At 41.5% G+C, this 12,320-nt stretch overlaps 1 protein-coding gene across 2 annotated transcripts in view; it reads left to right on the top strand.

Annotated features, from left to right (window-relative positions):
- The first annotated feature begins 2,524 nt into the window (after window positions 1–2,524).
- LOC119366274 overlaps window positions 2,525–12,320 on the top strand; it is a 12,862-nt gene continuing 3,066 nt past the window's right edge. The window contains exons 1-18 of one of the 2 annotated variants that reach the window (XM_037631973.1): window positions 2,525–2,760; window positions 5,281–5,507; window positions 5,629–5,734; window positions 6,053–6,154; window positions 6,255–6,314; window positions 6,437–6,515; window positions 6,638–6,788; window positions 6,873–6,996; window positions 7,278–7,455; window positions 7,604–7,632; window positions 7,965–8,113; window positions 8,190–8,289; window positions 8,427–8,522; window positions 8,609–8,661; window positions 8,779–8,902; window positions 9,129–9,191; window positions 9,274–9,333; window positions 9,447–9,608. In XM_037631973.1, coding sequence (XP_037487870.1) covers window positions 2,560–2,760; window positions 5,281–5,507; window positions 5,629–5,734; window positions 6,053–6,154; window positions 6,255–6,314; window positions 6,437–6,515; window positions 6,638–6,788; window positions 6,873–6,996; window positions 7,278–7,455; window positions 7,604–7,632; window positions 7,965–8,113; window positions 8,190–8,289; window positions 8,427–8,522; window positions 8,609–8,661; window positions 8,779–8,902; window positions 9,129–9,191; window positions 9,274–9,333; window positions 9,447–9,608 — 2,064 coding nt within the window. In that variant the 5' untranslated portion in view covers window positions 2,525–2,559. Of the gene's footprint in view, window positions 2,761–4,825; window positions 4,906–5,280; window positions 5,508–5,628; window positions 5,735–6,052; window positions 6,155–6,254; window positions 6,315–6,436; window positions 6,516–6,637; window positions 6,789–6,872; window positions 6,997–7,277; window positions 7,456–7,603; window positions 7,633–7,964; window positions 8,114–8,189; window positions 8,290–8,426; window positions 8,523–8,608; window positions 8,662–8,778; window positions 8,903–9,128; window positions 9,192–9,273; window positions 9,334–9,446; window positions 9,609–12,320 lie in introns of those variants that run through there. The other variant, XM_037631974.1, reaches the window with a different exon arrangement.

Here is a 12,320-nt window from a genome sequence, read left to right as displayed (position 1 = left end):
GTGTTGTTGTAGATTCGTGGTAGGTGCTTGTAGTTTTAGCGGTTGGCTTTGCTTCCTGGCATGCGTAATCCTCCATTGTTCCCCATCTACTCTTGTGTAGGCGCTGGTAGTTGTCTCTTTTTTTTTTTGGTTAGATGTAGATGTATGGATTAGATGCAGGGTTTCAGATGAGTGTTTTTGTGGTTAGAGTTTGGTGACTTGCGCTGGCAGGTGGTCTTTATGTTCGTGGATCCTGTTGGTTTTTTGTTGTAGATACATGAATTTTGGTAGGTTTAGTTGTAGTTAGTTGTTATCAGTGGCCTCTACTGCATGCAGTGCACAGGTTCCATGACTTCTGAGTGTTATCAATGGCCTCTGGGTGTATCAGACTTACCCCAGCCTCCAGTTAGCTCTGTTTTTGGTGTATTTTCCAGGTTATATTTTCTATTTTCCCCTGTGTTCTAGCCCTGTACTTACCCCTAGTTTGTGAGTGTTGGTTCTTATCAATGTATTTTTTTCAGTGCTCATGTATTAGAGTGTAAGCACAATAATTTATGTGTTATTTTGCTAGTATTTGTTTTCTGAAGTTCATGTAGGTTATCTAGATTATCTATTGAATTGTGCGCTTTTCTCTGTATTTTTATGTGCTTTGCACTTCAATTCCTCTATTCTTTCATTTGTCTAATGCTCCTGGTTGATTGAACCAACCAGGATTTGCAGTGTAACTCTATTTGTATTGAGTCTGTATTTTACTTATGTTTCTGTAGTGTAATTATCCTAGAGTTACTGCGTAATTATGTCCAGAGTTTCAGTGTAATATAGGCCAGAGTTACTGTGTAATTTCCCTGAGTTGCGGTGTAATTCCCCCCAGAGTTACCGTGTAATTCTCATGCTTATTATATGTACTTGACCCTAGAGTTTTACACACTGTGATTACCCCAGAGTTACTGTGTAATGACCCCAGAGTTCCAGTGTAATATACCTTAGTTGTTGTGTAATTTGTCCCAGAGTTTCAGTGTAATTACCCCCAAAGTTACTGTGTAATTCACATGCTGCTTACATGTTATCCCAGAGTTATAATGTGTCCCATTTTTTACAGTGTAATTTTGTATGATTCGGTTATGTAATTCCTGAAATTTTTGTTTTCATTCTTGTTGATTGTTCGAGTGTCGTTGTGGTGCAGTTATGAACTATGTTGTGGGAGGCATGGACGCCCGAGAGGGATTTCGGGCACATGGTGGTGCTGCTATGGGTTGGGATGGTGACAGAGGTGGGTACGACGGCGAGCAAGGCAAGGGCAGTGCAGACGAGGCAAAAGGGAGGAAGAGGCCTAGGGTAATTCAGGCGAGGGTTGGGGACGATTTGGAGAGGTTTAGGGTGGGTCCATCTGTCAAATCCTACATGGTGGACGCGTCCGGACGGCCCCAAATCTGCCGTACATACGGGTTGGGTTTGAGAGGTGACGGGCAACCCTGACATATGGGCTGAGTTTGGGGGGTCCGGTTGGATGTCATTTTTTGGTGTCTGGGCTATGCACCCGGACATATGGGGACATAGTAGGGGGTCCGGTTGGAGATGCTCTTATGTGTAAAATGTAACAAGAAAAGAAATTTATGTTCATAATTAAGGTACTAAAATTTGAAGAAATATGGGCCGATTATATATGAGGCATTTGAAAAAGGTTCCAGTTGTTTGGCCTTCTTCTTCTTCTTCTTCTTCTTCTTCTTCTTTCTCCCCCAGATTTTTTCCTCGAGACGCCCATCCCGCGGACCGCCTACTAGCGGCACCCCCTGCACGCCTCGCTGCTGCCACCTTCGTAATACTTCTGCATCCCCCTCCACCCCCCAGCCGAACACCCACCCACCCACCGTTTTTCTTGAACGGTAGCAACCCACCCCACATCCCGAACCGTCATCCCCTATCTCCCCTCCCCTGACGACGATGTTGTCGCGTCGTCCTTGGTTCCAAGTCACTCCCGGATCGGCCTCTTTAGCGACTGCACACCTCGATGTCGCTTGCCTTGGCACCCCGTCTACGCCTCCTCTTCTCTCCAAAATCGCTAACCCAAATTCAAATTTGAGGCAACTTGTATATCGCAAACACGAAGAATTGTATCTTACCAGAAATGTCAGCACTCTAGAATATTTTTGTAGCTTAACACTCTAGAGTATTTACTATTTGAAGACTAATAAATAGCAAGGGACAACCCACGAGAACGAAAGAAGCAGAAGGGTGAAGAGGGGCGGACATCATTAAGCTCCGATCTACTCCCTCCGTTCCAAAATAGATGACTTAACTTTGTATTAACTTTAGTATAATCCAGTTTGTTCGGGGATCTTAATCCTTAATCCCATTCTTTATCTCTAAATCCTGTTTGTTGAGACGTAGCACGTTGTTTTTTTAGATGAAGACGTAGCACGTTGGAGGACGATGTCATGTGAGCTGTGTGACTCACACTAGACTAGACCAGCCCAAGCCCATCGTCCACTCCGACAGTCCGACTTAAATAGAAGTGGGAGGGCAGAGCAGAGAGACAGAGCCAGAGGGAGAGAGAGAGAGAGAGAGAGAGCAGAGGAGAGCATGATGAGGGTGGCCGTGGTTGGCGGCGGAGTGTGCGGGTTGGCGGCGGCGCATGAGCTGCTCGCCGCCAGCGGCGGAGACGGCGTGCGTGTGACCCTGTACGAGGAGGAGGACCGCCTTGGAGGGCGTGCCAGCACGGTGGCCGTCGACGACGGCGCCGGACGCGTCCACCTCGACCTCGGCTTCCTGATCTTCAACCAGGTCCGTACGTACATGCGTGAAGCTACCTGACTGCCTCATGCAGAACCAGCTCGAGAAGAGAACCATAGAACAAGAATGGTTTTCTAAGCGCGCATGTACCTCGCATACAATTGTTTCTGAAAAAGGGATACGAAAACGTACCGCTGTCATAGACAAGGAATGTTCACAAGGCTTGTAAAAATTGCTCCATTGTCAAGAGAGAAGGAAAACCCGTCAAAAAAAAGGAGAGAAGAAAAACGATATATTACTCACTCAGTCGCCGGTCCCATAATATAAGAGCATTTTTGATACTAATACCGAACCTCTAGATGTAGATCCTTCCTACCTTTTCTTTCTCTGCGAGAAACATATAGATCCTGCCTTAATCTTGGCATTCGGAGTTCTTGTTTGCTTATGGTAACTCGGTGCTGATTTTAATTATCACATATTCTTTTTATCATTTGTTTTTTAGGGGTTCCCTTGACCCATTGTGGTAATATGTGTTTGTAGAACCGGGAATAATCTTTTCGGTATTTGAGTGGACGGCATGTTATGTTTCGAACGGTCCTTTAAGTTTGTGTTTTTTTAAATGTGTTTCTTAACATGTCGTAAAATGTTACTGTCAAAATGAGTTTTAAACAACGGGAAAACTAATATACTACAAAAAGTTTAAAAAAAATTCACGTACCTCAGTAGAAATGCACATATAAATGAAACAAAATGTTTATCACACATTTTTCGAGATATTCATGTATATAAAAAAATATTAGTTGATAGATTAAACATGTTCTTCATATACTATTTCAAACTCAAACATATACCATGCAAGTAAAACGGTAAATATAAAAAAGAAGGGAAAGATGAAAAGAAACAACAGCAGAAAACAACTACTAGTAGTAAATAAAAGGAAACCTGAAACAGAAGAAGGATGGAAATGGGCCCGGCCCTAGTAATTAATTTCGCTGGACATCTTTCCACTTACTCTCTTCTCCAAAAAAAGAAAAGTTTCCTCCGCCGGGGCGGCCAACTTCGTCGTCTCCGCCGGGCCGCAACCGGCGATCTCGACCACTCCGACAAGGAGTCCCATCCCCATGACACCTTCGGCTTCCTCCGACGCAGCTTCGGCTCCACCGTCGAGGCTTCCCCATCGCTGCTCTGTGCGTTCCCCTACGTCTGCCGGCGCCGGCTCGAAGGCCGCTCCGACGAGGTGCCCCCCGGCACCCTTTTATGGTGCTTCGGCGGCGCCACGAAGCCTCCCCCTTGTATCCCTATGCCTTCGCCTACTGCAGCACCCTGCCGCCGTCATTTGAAGCAAGCCCCGTCAGTCTCCAAGACAGCAGGGAAGGTGCTCGGTAAAATGCTTCCAAGCACAAAACTCATCCAGTGTCTACTTATTGCTCATTTTGTTTTCAAACTAAGACTCAGCTTGACTCATTTTGTTTTCAAACTAAGACTCAACTTGACTCATTCGATCATTTTTTAACGGGGTTATGTCAGCTTGGAGATTGGTCACCACCATAGCATATGAACCTATAGTATCTGACCTCACCATTCAGAGGTAGGCGTGATCTAAATGACACTGTTACTAGCTCGAGGGAAGCAATTTCGTTGGCCATGATTTAGGTTCGGAACTTTCCTAGCGAGTGGGTAGATTCTACAACAATAGTTTTTTTCGCATTACTGTTTTGTTTTCTTAAATGTGCCTATACCTCATAAATTTTTCCCCGTAGATCATCAGTCAGAAGTCAGAACGAGAATGCTGACCAGGCTTATGAAAATTGTTCCGTTATAATTATATAGAGGGAAGCGAACATTATGGTTTTTGCTGGGAAAATGAAGTTTCTGAAAAGTACAGGAAAAGGTTCAGCTGTCACATTGAGAATGATTACATGGCTTGTGAAAGTTGCTTTATTGTTCAGAAGGAAAAAAACATTATGGCTTTTGTAGCAATTAGGAAAATTTCGAAAAATATTATACTAAAAAATTGTTCAAGAGTTAGTCTTTCGTAGGCGTTGTCGAAATGCGTGTGGTGGTGTAAGTTCGTGTGTTCATCTATGTTTTTTTATTCAGAGTTCAGAGATAGAGTTTTCCCCCCTCGGTATCAAGTTTCCAGCGCTATTGGCGCCCACGCCTAGCATTTACCAGTGGCGGGAGGCTTTCCTCATGGTATCTGGCTTGATCTCAACAATCAGAGCTCTTGTTCCCTTCTTACAATTCAGTGCTTATCTAAGATTATGACATGTGTCCATCTAATATTTGCTGTCATCTGTTGTACATCCCTTGAATGGGGCCGCATTGACTGCCTAAGTTATGTATTGTCATGTTTTCAAAATTGTACTACTATAATTCTTATGGTTGCAAATGCATTTGTAGCTGTACATATTAGTTTATATCTGTTTAGTGTGCATGGTTGTAACCTATTTTGATATTTTTCTTTACTCTGATTAAATCTATTCAGAGGAAGATCTTTGTAAACCTATATTATAAGATTTTTTTGGGTCCTCGCTAAGGTTTTTGTTGTACCATATGCATCAATTGTAGGTAACATATTCCCACATGATGGAATGGTTAGAAGGGCTCGGGGTGGAGATGGAGAGATCAGACATGTCTTTCTCAGTGAGCACACAATCGGATGGCGGCAGCAGAGGATCTGAGTGGGGCAATGGCAACGGTATCTCGAGCCTCTTGGCGCAAAAAGCCAATATACTGAAAACCAGTTTTTGGCGTATGGTCTGTGAGATACTGAAGTTCAAGAACGATGCTCTGACGTAAGCAGTTCAGTCCCTCAGTTCTCATGTCCATATATAATACTTCCATTTGAAGCTGTACATATGCCTTGTGTTTATATATGATAACAATCAACTTGCTGGTTTAATCTTTGGAATGAAGGTACCTGGAGTTTCATGAACATAACCCTGACGTGGACTGTAATGAGACATTGGGGCAGTTCATTCAGTCACATGGATATTCCCTATTTTTCCAAGAAGCTTATCTTGTACTGCTTCTAATCTACTTGCTTATGCTTCTCCTTTTTTAGTGTATCCAGCAACTCTTCATTTTGGCGAACATCAGAATTTCTATATTCAAGTTTTGATTTTTATGTTTTTGAACAGTCATGTAAAACTGTAAAAAGAAACTACAATTCTCTGTTAATTATAAAATTCAGATGAAATGTCCAAATTCTAACGAAAATCTGGGCTGACTACTTGATGGCTAGTACGTTTTCCCACCAACATTGGTGCAGTGCAGGGTAATTAAGGCTGGTTATTATGCAGTATTGAGTTGGTGACATGAAAATATATATTTGGTGCAGATTCCTGTGTGTGCAGGCCTGTGGCCATCTTCATTCCAAGGTGTTTTGAGCTTGTCCGCTTTCTTCGTGATATCATTTTTCCGTAACCATGACCTTCTTCAGGTGCCTAGCTACTTTGTATATTTGTTCCATTCCCACTGCATTTGCATGCTTAATTCTTCTTTGTGCATTAGAAAGCTGATTAAAGTCGCTGCACTCTCAGCTGTTTCGGTACCCCCAGTTGCCCACTGTCAAGGTTCTTTTGCAGTCCGTTGTAGACAAGGTACTTACAGCCATCCAGATGGGTGACAATAGGGTCACACATGATCTCTGTTTATTATACTCTATAGGCTTTAGCTGCAGTCAATGCAGGGACTAAACAGTGCAACTGTTGCGTACATGCAGGTAAAAGGAGAATTGGAAAGCATGGGCTGTCGAATTAAAACCAGCTGTCGGGTCAAATCCGTTTCAAGTTTTGATGGAGGTAAATACATGCGTTATTGCTAATGCCAAACTCTTTGTTGATTGCCTGGGAGTACATACAAACAATGTGTCTGTCATTGTATTATCCTGGCACTAACGGAAACAATATATTGGCACTGGCAGCTGGCCACCGAGTCTTGGAGAATGATGGTTCAGAGGAAACATATGACAGTGTTATCCTTGGGGTCCATGCACCCAATGCTCTCAAAGTACTAGGAGCTGAAGCTACATATTACGAATTGAAAATTCTAGGTGCTTGTCAGTATGTCCAAAGGTAAAGCCCGTCTTCTATTGCTAAACTAATGCATAAATAAAGTTTGATCTGATGTACTAATCGCATGACACATTTATGTTGCAGGGATATATACCTCCACTGCGACCAGAATTTGATGCCCCGAAATTCGTCGGCATGGAGCGCCTGGAATTTTCTGGGGACAACTAGCAGGGTTTTTTCTGTTACTTACTGGCTAAACCATATACAGGTAGATTCTTTGGCTTCACGTACAGGTTTTGTATAATGAATTAACTGTATTGATGATATATATCTTGAAGGAAGGGCCCTTCCCCTGATTTATTATGACGCTGAAACCATTTTGTACATTAGCGTTGCATGCTGTCAAAAAGAATCAATGTTTAGCAATATAGCCATATTTTCATCACCTTAGAACGCACTAATAAAAGCAAAAATCCAGCCCCTCCAGCAGTATGAATGGATTACTTAATTTTTAATTGTGGTATATTTGTTCTTTTTTTGCAATTCTAGAAAATTGAATCTGCCAGGCTTTTCCTGGTGACACTCAACCCCCCTTGTGTTCCGGATCATGTACTACTTAAATGGTCTACAAGCCTTCCTGTTCCGTCTGTGGCTGCGGCGAAGGCTTATCTTCAACTAGATAAGATCCAGGGAAAAAGAGGAATATGGTTCTGTGGGGCATATCAAGGTAACCTGTTTCATGAATTTCAGTTTGTAGATGATTTGTTCGCAACAACTTGCATATATATAGATGTACGACATACTTTTACTACATTAAAGTTCGGTATGAAATAAGAATATCAGGTTTCAAATTTCTCTTCTGTCTTGGATAACAGGTCACGGCTTCCATGAAGATGGATTGAAGGTATTTGCATGCATAACCTCTCCACTCTCTTTTGGACCTGTGTGCCATAGTGGACCATACTGTTACGTGCTAAAATTGGCAACGGTCTAACAAATCTGAACATAAATAATCCTATCATAACCATAACAAATTATATCCTTGTTTACCTCTAGTTGGCCTAAGGCCCAAGCTGCTAGATCTTCAAGGTTCTCCTTTATTAATCTATGGGGGTCATTTCCTTTTTACACCAGTCTGACAAATACGTTTTTGGTTTCAATCACATAATTCAGAATGACTATTTCATGAAATAGATACATGCGTCTATTTTTATTGGTCATATTGAATCGATGCAGGCTGGGAAAGCAGCAGCTCAAGGTTTGCTTGGAAAGAAATGTGAGCTTCTGCTGAACCCAAAGCAGATAATTCCATCATGGACTGAGGCTGGGGTGCGCCTTGCAGTTGCAAGATTTTTTAACCTATACATATCCATCGGAAACTTGATGTGAGTCCTTTTTCTGAGTCAATATACTACACAACGTCTAATAATGATTATTTTTCACCTAAATTTTTTCATGCAGATTGGTTGAAGGAGGTACAGTGTTCAGCTTTGGTAAAGCTTGCGACAAATGCCGTGTAAAATCTGTCATGCGAGTTCATGACCCCTTGTTCTATTGGAAGGTTATCTTCATCTTCTCCTCTTTTTCTTCCTACACATGCTTTTTTTTTTTCTGATTGGTGATGTGTCCATGCATGATGATTTATTTCTTATATACTCCACTGCAATTGCTTTATCCTGGCTCTCTCATGGCTTTCAGATTGCAACAGAAGGAAACCTTGGCTTGGCAGAAGCCTATATTAACGGCTGTTTCTCTTTTCTCGACAAGAGAGAAGGCCTTCTGAATCTTATCCTGGTAAAACTATATCATAGTCCATGAATTTATCGGTAGAGCTATTTCTTTCTTCATTACAGATCAAATCAATGATCACTCCCTTGCAGATTCTCATTGCTAACAGAGATGACCGTAGGAACTGCCGCATTGCCAGAAAAGGGTTCTGAATCCTTCAATTCTCCACCAGATTCCTATGAATTGTTTCATAAAAATGAAGTAGTATCTATGAATCTCTGTTTGTGACTAATCATGTATATAAAAATTGTTCGGTTTGCAGGGGTCGATGGACACCATTGCATGTACTAGGTCAGTTGGCACATGCTAAGTACTTTTTGGGCAAATTCTCGAGGAAGAACACTGTGACACGAAGTCGTCGAAACGTCTCTCAGCACTATGATCTTGTCAGTACTCATGTCTCTTCTTTTGTTATTATATTCCATCAGGATTAAGATAACTAGCTGCTTCGGTTAATTTGTAATACTATAATTATTGTAGATCTTATAGAAATTGAGATTTTTTTGTGTCCCAAACCTTATCAAAATGACAGATTATCATTCGGTACTTGCCATATGTCTACATGCCAAATGATACTAATAGTTCTGTCTTTCTTCTCATATTTGTGTGCAGAGTAATGAATTTTTCTCGCTTTTTATGGATAAATCGATGACTTACTCTTGTGCAATTTTTAAGGTTTGTAAATCATATTATTTTGTTCTGCTGCTTGTAATTTTTGTAGAGTTTTGTTAATCATGGACTGAAATTAAATTGATAGATGGAGAACGAAAGCTTAGAAGCAGCCCAGGAACGTAAACTTAGCCTTCTAATCAACAAGGTAATACTACCATGGCTCCAGAGATTGTATCATTTGACTGATTACTAGTTAGAAAACGTTGTGAACATGATCTGATTGTACTTCAACCTTGCAAAATACACATTTAACCAAAGGCTAAAGTCGAGAGGGGGCATCATGTTCTTGATATCGGTTTCGGCTGGGGAAGTTTAGCAATACAAGTGGTTAAGCAAACTGGCTGCAAATACACCGGAGTCACTTTGTCGGCGGAGCAGCTTAAATACGCCCAAGGAAAAGCAAGAGAAGCTGGCTTAGAGGTTAGTTCTATGTTAGTCCCTCGTTTACGGCTTTATGCAATACATGTGTTAACTGAGAAAGTGTAGTGTGAGGAAAAATTTCTATATTACTCCCTCCTTTAGGAAATACATGTGCAGTTTAATAGTTTATCAGTAATACCGATCCACCATATGCATATGCCAACTGAGAAAGTGTAGTGTGAGTATTTTAGGTTTTTTATCATCCAGACCTCCACCCTTTCTTGTAATTGATGATATAAAGATGTGAGAGTGAATATGTCATTTGATAGGAACAAGCATGTCCCAATTTTTTACCAATAATAACTGATTTAGTTTCTGTTGCTGCCAATTTTTTGAAACAACGAGCTCCCTTGTAGACTTCCATTAGCGAAACCGCCCAAACCACATAGTTCTTACAATGATAAATGCAAATACTAAACAAAGCAGCATAAAGAAGTTTGCAAAACAAACTACTTTTTTTGCAGCTACAAAACCAACTACTTACTAGAGATCCAGGAATGTAGGAGCCAACAGCCCAAAAAATTTCTCAGGATCAAGCAATTGCATTAATTTATTGACCTGTCAACCATCGGGCCCCAGCCATGTCTTCTCGCGTAAGCCTCTTTGACCACTAGCTTTATCATCAAGACTCTTCAAGATTTCTTCGATCTTGTTCTTTCTGCAAAAATAACCCAAGCGTCAGGGTTGTTGTACAGACTGAGAAGATCACTAGGATATTGTTGTTTGAAGCAAGCTGCATTTCTGGTCTTCCAAATTTTTGAGCATATTTCTCCTCCCCCACAAAGCACCAATTTGTGATAGGACACTGGGAATGTATCATACCACCTCCAAGTTGATCCTCAGTACTGTCTCGGGGTCTAACAAGGTCAAACACACAAAGGACACTTGCCATATCAACTTTTTTCTTTCGGTGTTTACCCCCTTTTTAGTTGGTTCAACCCTAAAAACTGAGGAGCACAACCTGAAAATCTTTTTACTTGATATGTTTAGCATTTGGAACATTAACCCACTATCAGAAGTAAGATCTTCATTCTCCTCTGACACAACTTGAAACAGACCATCTTCCATAGGTTCTTGCACATTTTTTTCTTTTTCCCCTTCCTCAAACAAATTCATACTTACCACTTCCAAAGATGTATCAACAGAAGTTAAAGCATGGGAATCAATATCACTAGCATTAACCCCTCCTAGCATATTAGTTGGATCTAACAAAACATCATATTAAGTATTTAAAATACTCCCTCCGTCCCAAATAAGTGTCGCAGATTTAATACAAAGCTGTACTAACTTTGTACTAAATCTACAACACTTATTTTGTAGTTGGTAGAAGGGAGCTATCAGAGACAGTGTTTGTACCCGAGAAAGCGTTCTTCAGGGCTGCTGTCTTCATAGCCAGCTCAGCCATGTGAGCATCTTGGCATTTTAGCCGGTCACATCTTTTGACCTTAGCTCCAGAAGACCCAGCCTCCTGAACCCCAAGCCACCCAGCATCTGTTAGTTTCAGCTCCTCATTTTCTTTCTCGTTCTTAATGCTCCCATTATCGCGATCAAAAGCCTTCTTTATTTTGGTCCCAAAGGGTTCTCAGTATTCTGCCACTTTCACTTGTGAAAAATGAACTCTGTCTTGACACCCTTCAAAATAAGTCAATTGTTCATCATCATCTCCTCCTGCTTCCTCTTTATCTTCACACTTCCATATCCTTTTCTTTGTCAATGAGCCTATCCAACACTCTGCTTCCTGGATCTTATTATCCGCGACTTGGTCTACTCAGTCTGAGACAGTGTTGAAATTTTTGCAGTTTCCAGGGTAACACTCTCTAGCTCAGGCATAATCACAGTTCCAATCTCAGTTAAAAATATAACTGTTGCGAAAGATGGTAGCCTTCAGGCTCATTACTTCTCTCTGCCTAGTTTTTGTTTGTACTCTCTGTTTGTCTTTCTCTGTTTAGTGCTCAGGATTATCAGTTTTTCTCTTTCCAGTCGGCCCACCTGTATCCAGATTCAGAATACCATGCTCCACAGTTGACTACTGAAAAATGAATATCATATATCCAGGGTTTCACCTAACCCCCAGCACAGGTTGAATTTTCTTGACATTTTTTTACATTCACTCTAAATCTGACAATATTGCGGTCCTCCAACAACTGCATATCCACTGTGTCCAATGTTCCATTGAAAGATCCAGCCTCACATATCCCCTTGTAATGTCTCATCTCTTCTAGGCTCCATCTGCCCGCACGCGCCTGTGCAATCTCCCCTTAGGTTAAACTCAGTCAAAACCCTCACTGTTACATACACATTGCAGCCTTTTAGTTTGAAATCTTTGAAATCAACCAACATCTCAATCATCTCAGGAGAAGGAAACTGTACCACAAATCCTCCCCATATTTTGCAGGGGACAAAATCCTCTCCTTTAGCAACAAATTTCCATGACCGATTCCGTTGATACCGCAGGGAGAAACCACAATCCAACAATGCGGGAGCAAGGTTACCTCTAAACACTCGAATCAAACCGAGGGTCAATGCAGTTTCCACATGCTGCCACGATTTGGCCTTTTGTCCCAGATCGAAACTTCCATTCTTTTATGTGGTTATACAGGCACATTTACCTTAGAAGAAGTAGCTCTGTCTTGCTTGGTGGAGGCTGTAGTCGAGGAAGAATGCCCTTGCAGCACTGGCTTCGGCTTCCACTGTATCTCCATGCGTGCCACC

This window comes from Triticum dicoccoides, chromosome 2B, assembly GCF_002162155.2.
Source record: "Triticum dicoccoides isolate Atlit2015 ecotype Zavitan chromosome 2B, WEW_v2.0, whole genome shotgun sequence".
Lineage (NCBI taxonomy): Eukaryota > Viridiplantae > Streptophyta > Magnoliopsida > Poales > Poaceae > Triticum > Triticum dicoccoides.
The sequence above is the reverse complement of the archived record's forward strand: the minus strand, read 5'-3'. Positions and strand labels throughout refer to the sequence as shown.